Source organism: Hemitrygon akajei, chromosome 9, assembly GCF_048418815.1.
Source record: "Hemitrygon akajei chromosome 9, sHemAka1.3, whole genome shotgun sequence".
In the NCBI taxonomy this organism is placed as follows: domain Eukaryota; kingdom Metazoa; phylum Chordata; class Chondrichthyes; order Myliobatiformes; family Dasyatidae; genus Hemitrygon; species Hemitrygon akajei.
Window position 1 is genome coordinate 105,186,394 of NC_133132.1, and position 25,142 is coordinate 105,211,535.

The following is a 25,142-nucleotide window of genomic DNA, read 5'->3' on the forward strand; positions in this document are numbered from 1 at the left end:
TTCTTACAAGGGGCATATGGAAATTATAACCTTAATGGCTCTTGTTCCTGACATTATTATAGCCTGACCTGTACTTGGATTTTTGCTTTTAAAAATTGTTGTATTTTGTCATTGTGTGATCATGGAAAAATGCTATAATTGCTTTCAAATACATGTTTTTGATTAATACTTCCCTGATATTTGAACCATTAATTGAGTCAGGCATAAATCCAGATTAAGGCATTTTTTTGTCACTAATGTTACATCTTCCATCTTGAAAGATGAATCTTTCCCTCCAGAATATTAAAAGAAAATATTTGATTTAATATGTACATTCAAACTCTTGAGTAGACTGCAGTTTAGGTTTTTAGTGTTTCATAATTTGTATACCGTAAGTTCCCGAGTATAAGCTGACACCACCCCCCCCCCCCCCCCCATTTTCAGGGTTAAAAAAAGTGACTTTTCCATGTTACCTTTGTATAAGCCGACCCCTTTTGTAGAGGTTTTTGATTTAACCAGAAAAGATCACAAGATCTCACATGCCGGTACGCAGCTTTGCTGGATCCGGAACCTGGAAATTTTGTGAACCAGTACCTGCTAAGAAAATAGGCCTACACATCGTAGAGCATTATAAACAAATTCTTAATAAATAAATCGGGGGGGGGGGGGGGGGGAGGTTTTGAATTAGGTTCCCAATGGTAAAGAATCCTCTGAAATGTAACCCGTGAAACCATTTACAGCCCATCATAATCTCGTTAAAATATAACACGGGGTGGCGGGATCAGTACGTGTATTCAGTATTGAGTTTGCGACCACCATGTACAAAAGATTAAAACGAATGTGATATGATGCTGGCTTCAAGCTTAAGGTTGTTGATTTTGCTAAAGGAACGAATAATTCTGCAGCTGCTAAGAAGTTTAGTGTAAACAAGAAACAAGTGAGAGTGGAGAAAGGCGGAGGACTTGCTAAGGGAAATGCCAAAGACAAAATGTGCAAACTGCGGGAAAACATGCCAGTGGCCAGAACTGGAATAAAAAGTTTTTAGAGTGGGTGAATCACCAGTGATCGTCTAGATACATTGTTACCAGAGAAATGATTCAAGTTCAAGCGTTGAAATGGGACGAAAAACACCGTGAGGTCAGTGAAAATTACAAAGCTACGCAAAGTTGGTGCACCCTACTTATTGAATAGACGTGATCTTGTGTTGAGACAAAAAAACAAAGGTTGCTCAGAAAATTCCCGCGAGGTGTTGTTGTGTACGTTCAAGAATGCTGCTGGATGGACGAAGCGGGTTGCTTGAAGTGGGTTAAAGAGGTGTGGTGTCGACGTCCCGAAGGTTTCAGGAAGGAAAAGTCTGGGACATGTTCAAAGCACGTTTGTCAGGTGAGACAAAAGAAGCATTGAAAGCTGAAAATATGGACATTGCAGTCATCCCCAGTAGTTTGACGTCTGTGCTCCAGCCACTAGATGCGAGTTTAAACAATCCATTCAAAGAATTCATGCATGGACAGTGTAAAGAATTTGACTCAAAATTAGCCAATAAATATGACCTGTCTTCCATATAACCATATAACAATCACAGCACGGAAACCGGCCATTCCGGCCCTCCTAGTCCGTGCTGAACTCTTAATCTCACCTAGTCCCACCTACCCGCACTCAGCCCATAACCCTCCACTCCTTTCCTGTCCATATACCTATCCAATTTTACCTTAAATGACACAACTGAACTGGCCTCTACTACTTCTACAGGAAGCTCATTCCACACAGCTATCACTCTCTGAGTAAAGAAATACTCGCTCGTGTTTCCCTTAAACTTTTGCCCCCTAACTTTCAAATCATGTCCTCTCGTTTGAATCTCCCCTACTCTCAATGGAAACTGCCTATTCACGTCAACTCTATCTATCCCTCTCAAAATTTTAAATACCTCGATCAAATCCCCCCTCGACCTTCTACGCTCCAATGAATCGAGACCGAACTTGTTCGACCTTTCTCTGTAACTTAAGTGCTGAAACCCAGGTAACATCCTAGTAAATCGTCTCTGCACTCTCTCTAATTTATAGATATCTTTCCTATAATTCGGTGACCAGAACTGTACACAATATTCCAAATTTGGCCTTACCAATGCCTTGTACAATCTTAACATTACCTCCCAACTTGATTTATAAAGGCCAGCATTCCAAAAGCCTTCTTCACCACCCTATCTACATGAGACTCCACCTTCAGGGAACTATGCACTGTTATTCCTAGATCTCTCTGTTCCACTGCATTCCTCAATGCCCTACCATTTACCCTGTATGTTCTATTTGGATTATTCCTGCCAAAATGTAGAACCTCACACTTCTCAGCATTAAACTCCATCTGCCAACGTTCAGCCCATTCTTCTAACCGGCATAAATCTCCCTGCAAGCTTTGAAAACCCACCTCATTATCCACAACACCTCCTACCTTAGTATCATCGGCATACTTACTAATCCAATTTACCACCCCATCATCCAGATCATTTATGTATATTACAAACAACATTGGGCCCAAAACAGATCCCTGAGGCACCCCGCTAGTCACCGGCCTCCATCCCGATAAACAATTATCCACCACCACTCTCTGGCATCTCCCATCTAGCCACTGTTGAATCCATTTTATTACTCCAGCATTAATACCTAACGACTGAACCTTCTTAACTAACCTTCCATGTGGAACTTTGTCAAAGGCCTTGCTGAAGTCCATATAGACTACATCCACTGCCTTACCCTCGTCAACATTCCTCGTAACTTCTTCAAAAAATTCAATAAGGTTTGTCAAACATGACCTTCCACGCACAAATCCATGCTGGCTACTCCTAATCAGATCCTGTCTATCCAGATAATTATAAATACTATCTCTAAGAATACTTTCCATTAATTTACCCACCACTGATGTCAAACTGACAGGTCTATAATTGCCAGGCTTACTTCTAGAACCCTTTTTAAACAATGGAACCACATGAGCAATACGCCAATCCTCCGGCACAATCCCCGTTTCTAATGACATCTGAAAGATCTCCGTCAGAGTTCCTGCTATCTCTACACAAACTTCCCTCAAGGTCCTGGGGAATATCCTGTCAGGACCTGGAGATTTATCCACTTTTAAATTTCTTAAAAGCGCCAGTACTTCCACCTCTTTAATTGTCATAGGTTCCATAAGTTCCTTACTTGTTTCCCACACCTTACACAAATCAATATCCTTCTCCTTAGTGAATACCGAAGAGAAGAAATCGTTCAAAATCTCTCCCATCTCCCTCGGCTCCACACATAGCTGACCACCCTGATTCTCTAAGGGACCAATTTTATCCCTCACTATCCTCTTGCTTTTAATATAGTCTTCCGTGTATTTGTTTTTCCAAAGTTGGCACCCTCTGTATAAGCCGACCCCCTAATTTTAGGACCAAAATTTAGTGCCATATTCTCAGCTTATACAAAGGAATTTACGGCATTAATTTTCTTGTTAAAGCTTTGTAGCAAATTACAAATTACGGTTGGGGCTTCTTTTCCTTGTGGTGTGAAGAACTTTATTTATTCTTGCTGTGATAGTCTATAATATCTAATGCTGTTGCAAAATGTCTCATGGCATTGTGTATAAAATTTGAGTTTGTACAATTGGTTTGAAAAATATTATGAAGCGCGTACTAATCATGGAGAGTAGTAGAAAGGTATTGAAATTTTATAATTGTTATACTGAATACAGTGGATTCTGATTAATTAGGCCACCCTTTAAGAGTTTCCTTTATTTGGGAAACTCTTAAAGGACAAATTGAGAGACTAGCTGGGATTCCCTTTGTTTAGTTGGGACAATATGCTGCTTAATTGGGGCGGGTGACTGTTGCCAAACTGTCCATATTCTGCACTAGGTGTCTGCACTGGTTTTGTTCACTTACAGTCAATCAAAAGAACATGGTAAATGAATTCCTCTAACTATTAAGAACTAATACAGTTTTATAGTACTGTACTTCATTACTATATTGGTAAAGTTTCAGTTTGTTCTGTATTTAATTTAAAGCCATAAATTTGTACTCAGTTAAATGGTACTTTGTTTAATTGGGGCAGCTGTTTAATTTGACCAAAGTGTACTTTTGTATCCTAATTAACTGAAATCTACTGTAGTTAGTTCAACAAATGGCATTAAATGATGTCATAAAAGTATTTGTCATCAAACTCGGTCAAAAGTCTACTTGAACCCTTTGACAACACGCCTTGTTGCATTGAAATATCTTGATCTGATTACAAAAGGAATTTGACTGCAGAATGAAAATGTTTGTTTAAGAAGTCAGGCTTTTGCTTAACGATGAATAAGCACATATCACATTTGCCGAAGCAAGTTTTGTTATAGGCATACATATGTGTTTGCATAAGGTGTGGCAAAAAACTTACTTGCAGCAACATCACTGGCACATAGCATTTGAAACACCACATTCAGAAGAAAAAACATAAATTGTACCAATTAGAGCCAAAACATAAAGTTGTTTGTGTGAAGTTATCATAATGTTACTATGCTGTGGGAATGGTTCGGGTTGTACAGACTAGTTCAGGAATCAAATGGAATTAACTGTTCTTGACTCTGGTGATAATTGGACTTCAAGCTTCTGTACGTCCTTTCCAATGGTAGATGTGAGAAGGTGGCGTGGCCTGGATGGTGGGAGTCAGAATACATACATGATAGAATTACTTTTCCCCAGATAAAATAATTTAGGACAGATTGGAGAAATTCTGTATCCAAATACTATGAGCAAGTGCCAGGAGGATCCTGGGTTATGATATGAGTACTAAAACATTATTGATGACATGTAATTTGCACTATGATATGAGTACTTAAACATTATTGATGACATGTAATTTGCACATTCTGACTGGAGACATCTTTCTATCTTCATTGGATTTCCCATAAATGTAGACAAGTCTGACTACAGTGTCAATATCGACTCCAGAATCACCAAACTCAAAAATCAGTTCTTCCCCAGAAGCAGTAAGGGTGATCAATACCTCCACCCATGAACTCACCCCTTCACTTCCCCTACCACCATTACTTTTATCATTTCCTTTCAGTCATCTCATGAACAGACACTCCTGTGCCTAGCATCCCTTTATAATAGACATTCTATCTGTTACGTACCCCGTAACTGGGTGTCTAACCAGCAGAGAAAGCAGAATCCGTTGGAGTCTGGTGGTACTATACTAAAGGTGTTTATTAATAAAAATAAGCAAAACCATATCAATAATGCAAATATACATATAAAACCAGTTAGCAGTGTTACGTACCCCGTAACTGGGTCACTTACCAGCAAAGATAGAGAGGTCCGTTGAAGTCTGATGGTACTATTTTTAACAGTATTTATTGATTAAAAATACACAAAAATAACATTGATGCAAACATACAGATGATATATGTCGTCAATACTAAATCTAAAAGCGCGGTTATAATAATAATCAATAAGAAATAGCTCTATCGTTGTCTAGGGGATAATGTATTGTCCGATGGAAATATAAAAGTCACTCAAGTTCATTCAAGCTGCAGGTTGGAGTCAAGAGAGAGAGTTTAAACTTGCCCATTCCTTTTATGATGTCAATCCCTCGAGAGTCGTTGGGGCTGATTTCTCCTTTGTGTTAGCCAAAGCCGTTCTTCCGTGGCAAGGCCCACCAATTCTGAGGCAAATGGAAAAGGACACACATGGACTTTGCACCGGCTTTCGCTATTACGCTGTTATAGGATTTCTAGCGTGTCTTCTGGTGCGTCTGAAGGGGCTGTTCCCCCAGACCCTCTTTTATCCTGACTCACAGGGTCTCAGATGTCAGTCAGGGTGGAAGGATGCCTCCCCTCAACCAGCCCACTTTTGGTCATTCCCTGAGGGCTTCAAATAAATAGCACCGTACTCAATACACAATTCTGTCTCCAAGAGACAATGGCCGTTTCCCATAGCTTTGTATCGCCGAGGGGCCAAGACATTCCAAATGTCTCTCTCTCATTTCCTGGGTCTCCTGACCAGACTTAATAGCGATCTTGCGATTCTCAAAAAAGAGGGGGCACAGGCGTAACACCCCCTTTCTTCAATGCGTTTTTACCATCGGTAAAAACAAAGTAATACAGAGTCTTACAGGATTTTAGAATCTTAACACAATACAAAAGCTTTTATTTCACTACAGAGTAATACAGTTATACATTCAATTCAGCATCTAAACAGGTAACGATTACATTGTCACTTCCTTTAATATCTTAACATCTTGTACCTTACTAAAGTCTTGTAGCATCAGACTCCAATTTAATAACCACCTATTTTTTTTTCCTTCAGCAAACAAAAACTAAAGAGTTGTGATCTTAGCTTACGTGTATACTACAAAAGTTCATGCAAAATACTAATCTTTATGTTACTTTCAAACTTAACAGTCAAGCTTCCATGGGGTTGCCTTTATTATTCACATGCTTTGCCGAAATCCCATAAAAACCGGCTTCTGCTATTTAAAAATGGCGTCCCCATTAACCCTCGCCTCTTTTCCAGTTAATTCCCATGTGGGGAGTTTGTGCACCCTGGCAAAATAGGCTTTCGCCCGCTCCTTTCATAGGAGTTATTTTATCAACAGTGTGTTCCAAACTTAGACCATTTCCCGAATTTCCACCTAATCCTTCAATTTTACGCAAGTTGCTAGTTTTCTCTTCAGGACCCTTGAGGCCATTAGTTTTCAGTTTAAACTCTTTGTTCAAACAGCATTTCAAATTCTGCCTTTTTACACCACACTCTGCAACAACAATAGCGTGTGGGGCCCCTTTACCTTCCAACTCAACCTGTAATTGATTCACAGGCTTTGTGGTACCACGCCATTGTCTCTGTAGCCTGATTGCTACTTTTGATATTAGTCCAGCCTTTAAATTTTCTTCATTCAATTTGGGAACTACACATTTTCCTTTTCCTTTGTTATGATCCCAGCCCCCTCCTTTGTGAGAATCACCAGAGCCCTAGTGAAGGGGGGGTCAATGACCCAAGAGAAGAGAGAGATACGTGCAGTGTCCCCTGTTTCACGGCGAGGCAAAGCTGGCGACTGTGGTCATTGTCTCGTGGAGACACCTTTGTGAATTGGGAACTGTACTACGTGTATACCCTCAGGGCAACGTGGGTGGAGAGATGGAGAGAGATTGCATCATCCCAACCTGATTGACATCTGAGACTCCGTGAGTTCAGATAAAAGAGGGGTTGTAAAGACGGCCCCCCGGACGCACCAGAAGACACGCTAGAAATCCTGTGACAGCGTTTAATAGCGACAGCCGGTGGTGGGGTTCGTGTGCGTCTTTTCCTTGCCTGGGATTGGCGACCTCACCACGAAGGAACGCCTTGGCTACAGGGGAGGCCACAGGTCCAACGAATCGAACTCCTAAAGGTTGGAAAAACCCGCCGGGTAACTGTTTCATTTGATCTCTATCTCTCTCTCTTTAACAAAGTGCACCAACGCGACACCACAAAAGACGGCAGCTGGTGGAACTGCAGTGACTGCAAGAGACTTTCAGATATACAGCGGACAATATATACATTACCCCTAGACAACGATAGAGTTTATTTCTTATTGGTTATTACTATACCTGCGCTTTAGATTGAGTATTGACGACTTATGGTATCTGAATGTTTGTATTAACCTTACTTTTGTGCCCCTTTATAAATAAAAACGTTTGAAAATGGTACCATCAGACTTCAGCGGACCTCTCTATCTTTGCCTGTAAGTGATCCAGTTACGGGATACGTAACACCTTCAATAATAATATTCACCCCACCACCTTTGATCTCCTCACTGACTTTTACCACACCTTCGAGCACAAACACCTGGGAACTCTCACTTCTCACTATTACCAAGGTTAACCCTTTTTTCACTGAACCAAGTCCATCTGACCCACAAGGATTGCATTCCTTTTCAACTGAATCAAATACCTCAGACTTTTTCTGAGCTCCCTTACTAGGTTCAGTACCACGTGCATCCACATCTTGGACACACTCAAACGGGACATTTGCCTCTTCCAGGCTTTCAATACCTGTACCCAGTCCAAATTCTAAATTCCCCTGATCCTCCCAGCTACTCTCTGGGCAACTCCCTTCCGGAGTAAATTCAACCCCGCGGGCTGAAACAACCTCATCTGCCAACCCAGCAGACTTCTTCAAGGTAAGGGCACCCTTTTCATCTAGGACTGCCCTCATTTCATTATCGGGAACACTTTTAGAATTTTCCACTTCTTCAAACAGTTCTGCCAAACCAGACAGATCATCCATGTCCAACCCTGGACCTTTTAACAGCTTTTTCTCATCTTTATTTCGTGCCTCTAGAACTTTCCTCCTCGCTAAGGGCAGGTCTACTTCCTCTCCCTTACTCTCTTTCACTTTACTACCCTTAGTTTTACCACCCTCTAAACCCTCGTGGTACAGGGTCGGTAAAAACGTCTCGGCCAACTCGATACCGGCCGAATTTAAACTGCTCTCGTTCTCAGCTGTCTTTCTTGACAGGCTGCGAGTAATCGCGCATGCGGGATAGATCTTTGGATCTAGGGGCGGAGCCTCAACACTCAACAGGCTGTCTCGTCAGCGTCATTGCTGACCAAACCTTACCACCGGCTAAATCATTACCCAGAAGGACGTCCGCATCAGTTCTCGGGAATTCTGATCGCACCCCCATTTCAACTGGTCCAGAGACTAGCTCGCAATTCATAATGATCCTATGCAAGGGCACCATTTCCGTCCCTTTTCCTATTCCTTTCACAGCTACCATTCCTGTCTTGTGACCAAAATCTAGTACCTTACTGCTAATCAATGACAGTTCAGCGCCCGTGTCTCTCCAGATCCGCACGGGAACTGGTGGGTCTTCTTCCCTCACAGACACGGTTCCGTTTGACATACAAGTCTCAGACCCTTCTCGTACTCTGTCTACCCGGGGATCTCTTGTCTATTTACTGATTACCGCGGCACATCCGATAGGGACTGCTGCTTTCCCTTTTCCTGTCTCCCTCCTCGGAGTAAAGCACCTAGATGCAATATGTCCCCCCCTTTCCTCAATTAAAACAGGTCAAGCCCGGAAATCTCTGGCCGTCTTGCCTTTCCTCCCCAACCTTACCACTAGCTCCCGGCGGGACCTCTGCCTCAGCCGGTGGGCTTTCTCTATCGTTCCCATGGTCTCTCTGGGAACTTTTATTCGAGGAAAACTTTGTCTTGTGGGTTAGGGCATATTCATCTGCGAACCTAGCAAATTCGGAGATGGACTTATTCGGCTTCTCATTCAAATACATCCGGATATCCTCCAAAACACCACTTTTAAAATCCTCAATCAGAATTAACTCCCTGAGACGCCAAAAATCCTCTTCCACTATTTCTGCGGTACACCAACGGTCCAAGAGCACACCCTTCTCATAGGCAAACTCGGTATACGTCTGATTCTACCCTTTCTTTAAATTTCTGAACTTTTGTCTATACGCTTCAGGTACCAATTCATAAGTCCAGAGAATGGCCGCTTTTACTTGGTCATAACTCTCCACCTCTTCCTCCTCCATGGACAACGCTGTATATGCTCGTTGTGCCTTCCCTTTTAACACACTTTGTAACAACACCACCCACTGCTCTTTGGGCCACTTCTGATTCACTGCCACCTTTTCAAAAAGCAAGAAATAACTATCAACATCCGTCTCCTCGAACGGAGGTACTAACCTCAACTCCCGACTAACATTAAACCGCTCCTCTCGGTCTGACCCTTGATCTCTTCGCTCTTGCCTTAACTTCTCCATCTCTAAGTCATGTTTTCTCTGTTTCTCTGCCTCCTTCTCCTTCTCAGCTCTTTCCTTTTTCAGCTGCTTCCAGCTGTTTTAACTGAATTTCATGCTCCCTTTGTTTCTCAGCCCTGTTCTGCTCTCTTTTCACCTCCAACTCCTTTAGCTGGAGCACATGCTCCCTTTCTTTCTCAGCCCTGTCCTGCTCTAACTCCTTTAGCTGGAGCTCATGCTCCCGTTGCGTCTCGGCTCTTGCTCTCTCTTTTTCAGCTGCTTCCAGCTGCTTTAATTTAATTTCATGTTCCAACCTTAATTTCTCCAACTCTAACTGAGCCATCCCACTGGCTGGTACCTTTTCAGGGATATTTTCCAATACCTCAGCTGCAAACACATTCTTCTCAATATAATACTGAGTTATGGCCCTTCGCACCTCCCGCTTTTTCATTGACAACCTCACCTCTGCGAGGTTTAACCCCTTCGCCATATTTATCAAGTCTGATTTGGTGGCCGCCTCTAGCGCCTCCAGAGTCGGGTTTTCTATAAATTCACCCACGTCCATCTTTGCTGGTTTCCCGTCTGGCTACCCGCGTAACCAGATCCAAGTTTGGACTTACAAGCCTGATTCACTGGCCTCCCAATTTGGGGTGTCAAATCCCGGATGAGCCCCCAATTGTTACATACCCCTTAACTGGGTCACTTACCAGCAAAGATAGAGAGGTCCGTTGAAGTCTGATGGTACTATTTTTAACAGTGTTTATTGATTAAAAATACACAAAAATAACATTGATGCAAACATATAGATGATATACGTCATCAATACTAAATCTAAAAGCGCGGTTATAATAATAATCAATAAGAAATAGCTCTGTCGTTGTCTAGGGGATAATGTATTGTCCGATGGAAATATAAAAGTCACTCAAGTTCATTCAAGCTGCAGGCTGCAGCCTTTGGTTGGAGTCAAGAGAGAGAGTTTAAACTTGCCCATTCCTTTTATGATGTCAATCCCTCGAGAGTCGTTGGGGCTGATTTCTCCTTTGTGTTAGCCAAAGCCGTTCTTCCGTGGCAAGGCCCACCAATTCTGAGGCAAATGGAAAAGGACACACATGGACTTTGCACCGGCTTTCGCTATTACGCTGTTATAGGATTTCTAGCGTGTCTTCTGGTGCGTCTGAAGGGGCTGTTCCCCCAGACCCTCTTTTATCCTGACTCACAGGGTCTCAGATGTCAGTCAGGGTGGAGGGATGCCTCCCCTCAACCAGCCCACTTTTGGTCATTCCCTGAGGGCTTCAAATAAATAGCACTGTACTCAATACACAATTCTGTCTCCAAGAGACAATGGCCATTTCCCGTAGCTTTGTATCGCCGAGGGGCCAAGACATTCCAAATGTCTCTCTCTCATTTCCTGGGTCTCCTGACCAGACTTAATAGCGATCTTGCGATTCTCAAAAAGGAGGGGGCACAGGCGTAACAGCAGTAATAAACCTAAAAGTGTAGGAATAATAATAATCAATAATAAACAAGCTCTATCGATGTCTAGGGGTAAATAAATTGGTATAGAAAAGTATAAAGTTCAGTTCAGTTCATGAGTGCTGATGTAGTTATAGTTGTTGTATTGTAATTGTTGGGGGGAGAGAGAGAGAGAGAGCAAGATGTAACAGCTACAGTCAGGCAAACCTTCCTTTGCTTAATCCGTCGTAACGGTGTGGTCATTCAGTTATGACCTCTCTGTCCTTCTGCTAGACCGTTCTTCTGTGGTGGACTCATCACTCTGGCATGAGTGGACACACACACAAGTCCCCACCGGCCCTGCTTTTACACTGATAGCCTTAATGACCGACCTCCTGGTTCGGTCTTCGAAGCCCCCACCTTTCTTGTGGGTTCCAGCACTCAATCAGTGTCCACTGGCGTGTCTGGAGGGTGTCTCTCCAGACCTGTCTTTTTATCCCTGCTCATGGGGACTCAGCTATCCATCACTCCTGAATGACTGTGTCCATCAAATAAGGCCACTCCTTCAGTCCACTGAGGAATGTTTATGAGCAAACTATTGTCCTTGCAGCGAAACAATAAATAATTCAAAAAGGAGTCACAATACGGTTAATCAGCAATTTCCCCCTCTCTCTTATCTGTCGCCAATGTTCTTACTTGTTTTTCCATCTCTTTCTCATGGTCGGCATAGCAACAGCAATAGTTCGTGTTTCTCAGGAGGGGAATGGTGAACTCTGTACCCCATTGTCCATCAGGTCTATTAATCACTCATAACACATCCATCTGTGCATATAAATTGTATATTTATGTACTTTTTGTTATCATTGTTTTATCTTTTTTTAATCTGTATTGGATCTGGAGGAACAATTATTTTGTTCTCCTTTACACTTGTGTACTAGAACTGAATTAAACAATCTTGTATCTTGAAGTACTTTATGCACATTCTGAATCGAGATATCCTTCTGTTTTCATTTCATTAGTCATAAATGTAGACAAGTCTGACTAGGGCATGTTCATGTTTTGTTTTTTTTCCTATCAATAGGTTGAGTATATGCTGTTGTCATTCGATCACGAGCATCAGAAAGTTCAGGTACTGCTTCAGGGAGAAGAAATTCTCCATGAACTGCAAAATCGAGGAGAGAAGGCAAATCCCAAGTAAGTAAATAATTTTGTTTATAAATTGATTTTTCTGTTGCCAGTTTTTTTCATGAAGTGAAGTGGATGTATTGTAGGAAGGTCAGGGAGGGGATCAACCAAGATTCTATATATGATGACCTCTACAATTTGCAATCTTTCTCCTGATTTATTTATTTTATTTAGAGATACAGTGCAGAGTAGGCCCTTCTGGTTCTTTGAGTGCACTGCCCAGCAACCCATCAATTAACCCTAGCCTAATCAGTGGATAATCTATAATGACTGATCTTTGGGCTATCACGTGGAAGTCGAGTCCGGATAAACTCACTCAGACAGTATGAGTATAAACCCTTTATTCAAAGCCTCCGGGGTACTTCAGTTAATCACTTTAACAGGAACAGTCTGTGACTATTCCTGCTCAGTCCACCAACTAACTGGCAGTTCCTCTTACAGAATAGATATAGTTGCTCACGTACCCCCATGCATGCCAAGCTGGATCCAGCCTTATCTATGTGCATGACAGTACAGGGAGACAAATTACAGAATAGATATAGTGGCCACATACACAGGAAAGGCTGGAGCTGATCTTATCTATGTGCATGACTGCACAAAGAGACAAGGACCTTGAAACACTGTCCAACTCCAAGAAGAAAGATGGCTCAGCATGGCTTAGCACATCTGTTGATCATCAGCAGTTTCTTACAGAAAAACAAGCTGCTATTGTTTAACTGACCGTATTAACCCTTTACATACTTTATAACTGGGAGAAAACCCATGTGCACAAGGGAAGAATATACAAATGTTCTTAGAGTGTGCTGGAAATGAATTCTGCCGGAGCTGTAATAACATTGCACTAATCACTACACTCATGTGGCATCTTAATTGGACGTTGGTGTCATGAGCTTATTGAGCCAGAAGGGCCACTTACAGTGTTGTATCTCTAAATAAAGATTAAAAATAATGAATTAATTAAGAGCTTCCATCAACGTCCCAGTGGTAATCAGAGGAGACTCAACTTCCTCTGTTCACTCATTAGCATGAGCAAGACAGTCAACCAAACACAGAGCTCTAAGGGTAACTTTAAAATTACTGCTCGTACAGTGATTACAATGTCATGAGCATAATTATTTGATCTATTTCATCCATTTCTAAGCTAATGCATGTATGAGCTTTTTCTGCAAGCAATAGGATCACATGACAAAAGTGCAGAATCGGGCCATTCAGTCCATCGAGTCTGCGCTACCATGCTATCATGACTGATTTATTATCCCTCCTTAATCCATTTTCCTGCAGCGTGAAATAGTCCCTTCTGGCCCTTAGAGCCATGTCACCCAGCAATCTCTTGATTTAGCCTTGTGTAATAATGGGATAATTTATAATGACTAATTAGCCTACCAACTGGTACATCTTTGGACTGTGGGAGGAAGCCAGAGGAAATCCACATCGACACAGGGAGAACGTACAGACTACGTACGGATAGCAGCGGGAAATGAACATAGATCGCTGGTATTGTAATGCGTTGTGCTAACCACTAACCAATGTGTAGCCCTGCTGTGTTATGCCAGCTACGTCAAAATCTTGAATGCCATAAAAACAAAATATGCAACAAGTAGTGGGCTGCCATGTTAGCGTAACAGTTAGAGTAATACTGTTCCATCTCAGAGCGTCAGTTCAGTTCTGGTGTCCTCTAAGCAAGTTTGTATGTTCCTTCCATGTTGATTTTTTTTCTGGGTGTTTCGGTTTCTTCCCACAGTCTCAAAAAGTTAGTATGTTAATTGGACAGTGTAAATTGTCCTGTGATTTGGCCAGGGTTAAATTGGTAGTTACCTTTGGCATGGTCAAAGATGCAGAAGGGCCTGTTTCATGTTGTATCTCTAAATAAAAATTGAAGTCAGCAAGATGGACAACATGCCACACTCATAAATTTTAAGTAGGTTGCAGAGTTACTATTACTTATCTGCCTCTTCTTACCAAGTGGTAACTTGTGAAAGCTTATTGCTGATCTTTCAGTTCCTCAGCGTGGTATTCGTGTTTTAATATAGGTTTTCCATAATGCAATAAACTAATAGCACAAATCTGCAGGTCTGATCTGGAATTCAAAGGTTTCAAAGGTAAATTTAATGTCAGAGAAATGTATACAATATACATCCTAAAATTATTTTTCTTCACAACCATCCTCAGAAACAGGAATGCCCCCAAAGAATGAATGACAGTTAAATGTTAGAACCCCAAAGCCCCCTCCCACGCATAAGCAGCAGCAAAGCAATGATTCCCCCCACCCCCATTAGCAAAAAAAAAGCATCAGCTCCCCCCCCCACCAAGCACTCAAGCGTGCAGCAAAGCATCGATAAAGACACAAACTACTCATTCACCCAGTAATTCAATGTACCACAGGCTCGCTCCCTCTCCCTAATAAGGAAAAAGGAGGTATCTCCATTTCACAGTGAGAGGGGAGATGTAACAAACGACTCGTTGATTTACGATATTATAAGTCCGTTGCATCATTTTTTCCAAGTTCTGTGCCCAAAGAGCTCGGGTCTCTGGGTACACACCCAGCAGCCAGCTTGCTGCTTTCGATCTTCCATCTCCCACGGCACACTGATTTCCTGCAGAGGCACCGACCCAGAGTCCGCCCACCTCCAGAGCCACAAAATCCCAGAACCCTGAAGGCATGCTAGTCTTCTAAGCCACGTTCTTGGTATATTGAATAACAGCCAGTCGTGAGACCCCAAGAAAAAGTCCCATTCCTGCAAAGAACTGAAGACAGCATGTAACTCCAGGTCAGGGTCTTCAAAAAAAACCCTGAAAGGGAAAAAATAGAAATACTAAAGATAAAAATAGAGCTGTTTCCGAAGATGCAAGCAAATGAGTCGCTGTTGTGAAGTAAAAGTAAAAATAGCATACAGGAACACACAGCATTTCGGCAGCAGCATTGGGTGGTGGTAGGGAGTTCAGTAGTCTCATGGCCTGGGAAAAGAAATCGTTTCCTAACTTAACAGTCCTTGTCCTAATGCTGTTTTGCTGCCCCTGCCTGATGGGACAGGGTCAAAGAAGTTGTTTGACAGATGGGAGGGATTCCTGACAATGTCAAGGTCCCTGCATACACAACACTCCTGATAAATATCTTTTGATGGGTAGAAGAGAGATCCTGATGATTCAGTGGTCCTCACACCCCTTTGTAAGGGTTTGCACAGTTGCATGCCTTGTTGTAATTCCCTTATCAGATAGTGATGCAGCTGGTTAGGACACTCACTGGTACTCTTGTAAAAATTAAAATGGTTGGTGGGGGAGTTGGGAGGGAGCCTGGCTTGCCTCAATCTCAGAAAGCAGAGACACTGCTGTGCTTTCTTGGCTAAAGAGGTGTTGAGGTCCACTCCCAGAAACTTGGTGCTCACAACTCTTTGCATGCAGGAGCCATTTATGTAGTAAGAAGTATTCTGCCTGCACCTTCCTGAAGTCCACAATCATCTCTTTTTTTTGTCTTGTCCACATTGAGACTCCAAATTGTGCTCGCGTCATTCTACCACCTTATTACTTAATACCCAATAGATGTTTTTTTGAGTCTCGTATTAGGAATTTGGATAGGCTGCAACAAATCGTGCAGATTGCCCATCATATTCAACAATGACAGTTGTACTTGAGCAGTTCTTCTGTTATTTAGATGTGAACTCCTTGAAGAAATCTGTGCAGTAGTGTTTTTAAAATCAAAACTATTGCACTGGGGCAGTTCCAGTCTCGCAACCTTGGAAGATTAGATCCAGTAATATGAATAGTCATTACAACTGGGGTCTTGGTTACAGTGGATGATGACTACTTGCTCTATGCCTTGTCATGCCTTTCACTTTCCTCAGTGTCACTGAACCACCTTCCTGGCAGTTGGAACTAATTTGATCTAACCTGTCTGGTCTGCTGGAGGTGGCTTCACATGCTAGGACGGACGGGGTATGAGGCCCATCGGACACCCAGATCTGATTTAGGCTGCATGTTGAAGCTTTGTATGCAGATGCAGCTGCTGTTGTATGCCAACAGCTACTTGGAGCTTCGGGTGAGAGCTGAGTGTCCTGTAGTGATGAAAAGCAAATGAACTGTCCCAGATTGGACACAATAAGTCTCTTCACCAACTCAGATCAGAGCTAAAATAGGCATGGGTACCACACCACCAGGTTCAGGAACAGTCATTACCCTGGATAACTTCACTCACCTCAACACTGAACTGATCCCACAGCCTACAGACTCACTTTCAGGGACTTTACAACTCGTTCTCAGTATTTATTTTGAATTTGCACACCTTGTCATCTTTTGCACATTGGTTGTTTGTCTTTGAGCGTAGCTTTTTATTGATCCTATTGTATTTCTTCATTCTACTGTGAATGCCTGCAAGAAAATGAATATCAGGATAGTATTTGTTGACATATATTTTATAATAACTTTGAACTTTAAAGAAATTAAGAACATTAAGTATCACCAAATGCTTGAAAGACTCTGCTGCATAAAATAACAGCCCTTTTTATGATACTTTGCCAAAAGCCACCCAACTCTTTGGAGACCCGAGTATGGAAGCTACATGATTGAGGGGACACCTGGGCAGCCCTATGGAGGGACCATGGCAGATTTTAACACTGTAGAAGCAAATATGAAGTTGCGACGACAGGAGGTGTTTGCCTTGTTGAAACCAAATGAGACCATCAGCACCATTACTGCTTTCCCCAGGTTAGTAAATAAGTTTGTAAAGTAGCCACTTTACATGAGTTTTAGTTGTAATTTATCTCTGAATTCTTAGGGGTTGCGTTTACCTTGTATTAAGTTAAGTTCAAGTTTATTGTCATTCAACCTTGCACATATACAGCTAAATGAAACAACTTTCCTCTGGAACCAAGGTACAAAACTCAGTGGATATGTAACACACAGCACATATAATAATATTAACACAAAGTGCATATATAATAGAGTTAAATGTGCAATAGCATAATGCAGTCTAAACAGTAAGATGTGTATTGTCGATGTTAGATTTTATTAAATGGGAAGTATGTTTTTCCACTTCCATGTCTGAGCCCATGTTATTAATTTAAAAGTAAAAATGGAATCTATATCAGTCACTCTAATCTCATTGCCTAATAATTATTGCTGGACCAGCGGCAATATTACAACAAATAATAGAGCTGAAATCATGCCCAGGTACATGTGATTCTACAGATACTGGAAATCCAGAGTGCAAACAAATGTTGGAGCAACTCAGCAGGTCAGGTAGCATCTACAGAAAAGAATAAACAATTGATGTTTCAGGCAAAGACCCTTAATCAGTTCTGTGTAACCACATTCAAAGAATGAATTTTCTAAATTAGTTATCTTTTGAAAATTTTCACCTCTCCCCTTCATTTCCCCACTCTGGTCCTTCTCTTACCTTTTCTTCTCACCTGCCAATCACTTCTCCTTGGTATCCCTCCCCCTTTATTTTCTCCCATGGTCCACTGCCCTCTCCAATCAGATTCCTTCTTCTCCAGCCCTTTACTTTTTTCACCAGTCATCTCCCACTTCTCACCATCCCACACACACCTGGCTTCACCTCTCACTTTCTAGCTTGTTTTCCTTTCCCCTTCCCCAGCCTTCTTATTCTGGCTTCTTCTCCACCACCCCCCCCCCCCCCACCCCCAAGTCCTGAAGAAGGGTCTGGGCCTGCAATATCAACTGTTTATTTATTTCCATGAATGCTGATTGCTGAATTCCTCCAGCATTGTGTTTCCAGCATTTGAATTGAGTTGACTTTACTACTTACATCCTTCATATACATAAGTAAAAAATATTTACGTTATGTCTCTGTCTAAACATGTAATTTATAGTAACATAATAAATAGTATGTACAATAGGATAGTCAATATAACATAGAAGTACAGTTGTGTCAGCATAAATTCAGCAGTCTGATGGCCTGATGGAAGAAGCTGTCCCGGAACCTGTTGGTCCTGGCTTTTATGCTGCAGTACCGTTTCCCAGATGGTAGCAACTGGAACAGTTTCTGGTTGGGGTGATTCAGGACTAATGATCCTTTGGGCCCTTTTTACACACCTGTCTTTGTAAATGTCCTGAATAGTGGGAAGTTCACGTCTACAGATGTGCTGGGCTGTTGACATTACTCTCTGCAGAGTCCTGTGATTGAGGGAAATACGGTTCCCATACCGGGCAATGATGCAGCCAGTCAGGATAGAACATAGAATAGTATGGCACAGTAAAGGCCCTTCGGCCCACAATGTTGTGCCAACCCTTAAACCCTGCCTCCCATATAACCCCCCAGCTTAAATTCTTCCATATACCTGTCTAGTAGTCTCTTAAGTTTCACTAGTGTATCCACGCACCAACCACTCTGAGTGTTTAAAAAAAACCTTCCTCTAATATCCCCCTTGAACTTCCCACCCCTTACCTTAAAGCCATGTCCTCTTGTATTGAGCAGTGGTGCCCTGGGGAAGAGGTGCTGGCTGTCCACTCTATCTAGTCCTCTTAATATCTTGTATCCCTCTGTCATGTCTCCTCTCATCCTCCTCTCCAAAAAGTAAAGCCCTAGCTCCCCTAATCTCTGATCATAATGCATACTCTCTAAACCAGGCAGCATCCTGGTAAATCTCCTCTGTACCCTTTCCAATGCTTCCACATCCTTCCTATAGTGAGGCGACCAGAACTGGACACAGTAATCCAAGTGTGGCCTAACTAGAGTTTTATAGAGCTGCATCATTACATCACGTCTCTTAAACTCTATCCCTCGACTTATGAAAGCTAACACCCCATAAGCTTTCTTAACTACCCTATCGACCTATGAGGCAACTTTCAAGGATCTGTGGACATGTACCCCCAGATCCCTCTGCTCCTCCACACTACCAAGTATCCTGCCATTTACTTTGTAATTGGATGCTCTCAATTGTACCCTTACAGAAAATCTCTTCTTATAATATGGTTGTACATGTGGTACTGAAATAGATGTGTTAAAGATGTTTATCTGTGGTTTTGGAGCATAATTACTTTCTTCCAACAATGTTTGGTTGTATGTGTATGTCAGCATTTGATTTATCTTCTGAATAATATATTGCCGTTGAATTTCTATACTGTTGCCAGCTTAGTCAGTAGGTGGTAGTAAACAGCAAATATATCAAGTTTTCCTAGTCAAAGTAAAAATTATTTACAGAGTACATGCATGTCACCACATGCAACCCTAAGATTCTTTCACTGTGGGCATACTCAACAAATCTATAGAATAGTAATTATAAGCAGAATCAATGAAAGAGTGTAGAAAACTACAAACTGTGCAAATGCAAATATAAATAAATAACAATAAATCACAACAGCATGAAATAACAAGAGTCCTTAAAGTGAAATAATTGGTTGTGGAAACATTTCCATATATGAGTGCAGTTATCCCAAGAGCTTGATGTTTAAGGATAGTAACTGTTCCTGAACCTGGTGGTGCGAGTCCTGAGGCACTTGTATCTTCTACCTGATGGCAGCAGCAAGAAAAGAAAATCCCCTGGGTGGTGAGGATCTTTGGATGCTGCTTTCCTATGACAATGCTTCATGTAGTTGTGCTAAATGGTTGGGAGGGTTTTACTCGTGATGCATTGGGCCAAATCCACTACCTTTCCTGTTCAAATGCATTGGTGTTCCCATACCATGCCATAATGCAGCCAGTCAGTGCACTCTCCGCGACGCATCTAGAAGTTCTTGATGTTGTGGAATCTCCGCAGGCTCCTAAAGAAGTGCTGTTGTGCTTTCTTTGCAATTACATTTTATGTGATGGGTCCAGGACAGGTCCTCTGAGATGATGAGACCCAGGACTTTAAAGTTGCTGACCCTTTCTACCTCTGATCCTCTGAGGATGGCTCATCGACCTCTGGTTTCCTTCTCCTGAAGTCTGCAATCAGTTTTTTGGACTTGCTGACATTGAGTGAGAGGTTGTTGCTATGACACCACTCAGCCAAATTTTCAGTCTCCCTCCTGTATGCTGACTACCTTTGATACAACCCACAATAGAATCAGGTTTATTATCACCGGCATGTGATGTGAAATGTGTTAACTTAGCAGCAGGAGTTCAATGCAATACATAATCTAGCAGAGAGAAAAAAATAAAATAAAATAAAGCATAATAAATAAGTAAATTAATTGCGTACATTGAATACATTTTTTTTAAATGTGCAAAAACAGAAATACTGCATTTTTTTTTTTTAAAGTGAGGTAGTGTCCAAAGCTTTAATGTCAATTTAGGAATCGATGGCAGGGGGAAGAAGCTGTTCCTGAATCGCTGAGTGTGTGCCTTCAGGCTTCAGCATCTCCTACCTGATGGTAACTGAGGGCATGCCCTGGGTTCTGGAGGTCCTTAATAATGGATGCTGCCTTTCTGAGATGCCGCTCCCTAAAAATGACCTGGGTACTTTGTAGGCTAGTGCCCAAGATGGAGCTGACTAGATTTACAACCTTGTGCAGCTTCTTTTGGTCCTATACGGTCCTCCATACCAGACAGTGATGCAGCCTGTCAGAATGCCCTCCATGGTACAACTATAGAAGTTTTCGAGTGTATTTGTTGACTTGCCAAATGTCTTCAAACTCCTAATAAAGTATAGCTGCTGTCTTGCCACTAATCGGCAACAAATACACTCAAAAACTTATAGATGTACCATAGAGAGCATTCTGACAGGCTGCATCACTGTCTGGTATGGAGGGGCCACTGCACAGGACCGAAAGAAGCTGCAGAGGGTTGTAAATCTAATCAGCTCCATCTTGGGTACTAGTCTACAAAGTACCCAGGACACCTTTAGCAAGCAGTGTCTCAGAAATGCAGCGTCCATTATTAAGGATCTCCAGCACCCAGGGTATGCCCTTTTCTCACTTACCATCAGGTAGGAGGTACAGAAGCCTGAAGGCACACACTCAGCGATTCAGGTACAGCTTCTTCCCCTCTGCCATCTGATTCCTAACGTAGTGTCTTTGGACACTGTGTCACTTTTTTTAATATACAGTATTTCTGTTTGTGCATATTTAATCTTTTCAATATACATAATTGATTTATTTGTTTATTTGTTGTTGTTTTTTCTCCACTGGATTATATATTGCATTGAACTGCTGCTGGTAAGTTAACAGATTTTGCATTCATAAGGTATTGGAGCAAAATTAGGTCATTCAGTCCAAGTGTATTCTACTATTCTATCAAGGCTGATGTATTATCCCTTTCAACCCCATTTTCCTGCCTTCTCCCTATGACCTTTGACACCCTTACTAATCATAAAGCTATCAACCTCCACTTTGAATATACAGGTTGAGTACCCCTTATCTGAAAAGCCAGAAAACACCAAAATCCAAAATTTTTTTTCTGAGTGATGATATGATGCCACAAATGGAAAATTCCACAAGGTGCTAGGACGATTCCCAAGGAATGTGCAGGTCTCTGCTGGCTGCAAACATTTCTGAGAAGTGACTTTACATGCCCTGAGTGAGACCCTGTTGGTGCCAATTTGTTTTCAGCGGTCATAGCCAGACTTTGAAGACCAGGTGTTTTGTTGTTCTGCGTTGTGAATATAATGAAATTGTCGAAGGCCTGCAATTATCCCTAAGGGTAATAGTGAAAAGAAAGAGGAAGCATTTATGTTTATCCATAGAAAGGAAAGTCGTGTTGTTCCAAAATCCGAAAACATCTGAAACACTTCCATCCTCGAGTGTTTCAGATAAAGGGTGCTCAACCTGTTATTGCCCTCCACAGATTCATCCTCTGGCTAAAGAAATTCCTCCTCTTCTGTTCTAAAGGGATGTCCTTGTATTCTTGGGCTGTGTCCTCTGGTCCTAGACTCCCCCACCATAGAAAAGATCTTTTCTAAATCCACTCCATCTATGTCTTTCAATATTTTATAGGTTTTAATGAGATTTCCCTCATTTTTCTAAACTCGAGAATACAGGTCCAGAGTTGTCGAACTCTCCATGTGTTAACTGTTTCATTCCCAGGATCATTCTTGTTAACAACCTCTGGATCCCCTCTAATGCAAGAACATCCCTCCTTAGATAAGGGGCATGTAATTGCTTTATTATTGTAACATGTACTACAATACAGTGGAAAAACTTACTTTGCATGGATCCATACAGATCATTCCAAAGTGTTAATATATTGAGGTAGGACAACAAGCAGTGTCCTTTTAAATACAGTGTACTTTTAAATACAGTTGAAACTAATCAGGTGTTGATTGGCAAATGACATGGATTAGAAAACCTGCCAAACTAATCTTATGTACATTTGTCTGAATGTTTCCGTATTCAATCTTTTCTAGGCTCGGATGTCACCAATTTACAAAACCTGTATATGAGCCAAAACCAATTGAAAGTGGAGCCTCTAAGTCTCTGTTCTTTCCAGATGAAGCAATTAACAAACATCCAAGATTTAGGTGAGTTAATGCCAATCTCACATTGCAAACTTGTTCCTCTTAAAAACTGTATGCAAATCTGTGCCTTTTTAAGTAAAGCTGTCTGATGTTATAGCAGCAGATAAGGTAGATGCTTACTTGTTCAGTCACTCAGATTGCCCTTTAAACTAATGGGTGTGTCACAAACTACTGTTGTATTTGGCAGTATTTTTTTCATCTACGTTAAAATATTGTGGGACTTCCATTTCAATTTATAGTTTTTTACTGTTTTTTAAAAAAAGGAAAGATTTAATCAACAATGGTCACTGATAAATAATGTCGGGTTGGAGATAATGATGACTCCTAGAGGACAACAGTCATTACATTTTAATGACTTCCTCTTGCCCATTGCTGTTTGGCCTTTATAAAATATTTTTTTCTATTTTGCTGGCATACTGTATTACTGATTAGACTAAATTGAGTGGAAAAGCAAATTGTGCAGAGGATATGGACAATATTTGCTAGACTTTAAATGTTTTGGTTATTTGGGCCTACTACCCTATGTTTTTTTTAAAAAATCCCTTTCTCATACTTGTGATCAGATAGGAAATTTTTCATTTGGGTGTAACCTCCTACCTTGCCTCTCTCCAAATTTTCATTATGCATGAACCAGGGAAGATTCTTTGATACTGTCTTTGAACAAGAATGGTTTCCAAAACTTAACATTTGGTAACTGTTCATCTTAGGTTGGAATTCAAACTATTGAAAAGTTTGTGTATATTGTAGGATATTATTCTACAGGAAGTAATTTAATCCATTTAATTTGTGCTTGGCTATGGCCTATCCATTTGGTTGCTTCACTTAGTTGAGAATCTGCTTATCATTTTCAACATATTTAATCGTATTTGCTGGTATCCATAGCTGATTTAATAAACATACTGTCTTGTTCTTTAAAGACTTCACTGTCAATACTTTTGAACTTTTAGTGAAATTGGGTAATAGCTGTGACACTAGTTTCTTGTGGGATCAATAAAGTATGTATATATCTAATATGTTCTGTAAACTGGAATATTCCATCTGTTTGATTCGGGTTTAATGAACTGGAGTTTTTTTTTCTAATGTTGTTTGATCTTGTATTGGAATTTTCTTCAGCACTTTGACTAGGAACATTCGTCACAGAAGAGGAGAAAAAATAGCCATTAATGTACCAAGTAAGTGAGGGGGGAGGAAATATTTTATATCTTTCTTTTATTTCTCTCCTAATTTGTCGTCTTCTGAGTTCAAACCCCATCTGAAAACTAATACTTAAGTTGTATACTGCTAGTTCCATGGGTTCTAATAGCTCTGAGGATATGTGGGGGGTGAGGGTAGAAAGGGTTCAAAATCAAAGGTGGTGTTGAAATGGCAAAACCTGTTGGGTCTGCTGATGAACATGTACAAGTTTGAAATAATTAAAACAGCCAAAAAGGTGAATATTAAAACAAGAATTTGTGCAGAGTGCTGTTGGGACTCATTGAACCTTTGAACCTTTGGGTGGGGGGGGGGGGGTTGTTCCTTTGGTGTTTCCTTCCAAAATGTCTGGGTCAATCTAAACAATTACGGTCTTTGTGAAGAATAGGAAATGTAGTGAGGTATAACAGATTGGAGATGTGCTTTATTTCATTGGCCAATCCTTTCAATCAGCCTTTACTTTGTTTCTCTTTGCCTAGCAAGATTTCTGCCAGAGGACCCCAACTCGGTCCAACCAAGTATAAATTATAGATTGAGTTCATCTGCATCCTTGCAATGGCTGAATGTAACTCAAGAACACAATGGTGGGGCGAATTGATTGGAAAAAGTGAAGTAAATCTACAGTGGCTGAGGGAATTGAGAGAACTTTAGTAGTAAACTTCCTGCACTACATGTTTAACTGATGCTGTAGATTGCCCATGTGAGATAGTGAGAATCTTCTAGAACACGTCAACAACTATAAAAGTGAGGAGGCTTCCTCAGATGTCATTGGCACAAGAAAGATGGCTACTTTTTAAAAAGGCTGACTATTTGGCAGCTAGGATACTTGATATTCATAGAAAGAATGTTTACAATGGTCCTTGGTCTTTTATGCCCTGCTGATTTGGCCACTTCTCCAAATTAGTGCAAGCTCAGCCTACCGGTTTCCTTAGAGTAAGCAGGATCTGAGCTTTTATGGGCAGTAATGTTCTTTGCCAATCTTCTACATTGTCCAGGGTCATGCCAACATGCCAGCATCAGTGGGAAACCTTTTGAAGAGCATGCTGTTGCAAGCTTTGACTTGTTTACCCCTTTCCCAAACCAAACCCAGAGGGCATATCCAATTTGAACCTGACCCATTCTCTTGTTCTGTTATGTCTGGTCAGGTTCTCATTCATAGGGTGTCAAAGTGTACCATTCCACTGTTTGATCAAAATT

At 41.3% G+C, this 25,142-nt stretch overlaps 1 protein-coding gene across 5 annotated transcripts in view; it reads left to right on the plus strand.

Moving 5' to 3' along the window:
* gclc (glutamate-cysteine ligase, catalytic subunit) overlaps positions 1-25,142 on the plus strand; it is an 84,156-nt gene that overhangs the window by 20,684 nt on the left and 38,330 nt on the right. For all 5 annotated transcript variants that reach the window (XR_012100279.1, XM_073056730.1, XM_073056732.1 and 2 more), the window contains 4 exons: positions 12,263-12,375; positions 16,882-17,064; positions 22,644-22,757; positions 23,868-23,926. Coding sequence is in view for 4 of the 5 variants with exons in the window: in XM_073056730.1 (XP_072912831.1) it covers positions 12,263-12,375; positions 16,882-17,064; positions 22,644-22,757; positions 23,868-23,926 (469 nt within the window). In the remaining variant the exon portion in view is untranslated. The remainder of the gene's footprint in view (positions 1-12,262; positions 12,376-16,881; positions 17,065-22,643; positions 22,758-23,867; positions 23,927-25,142) is intronic.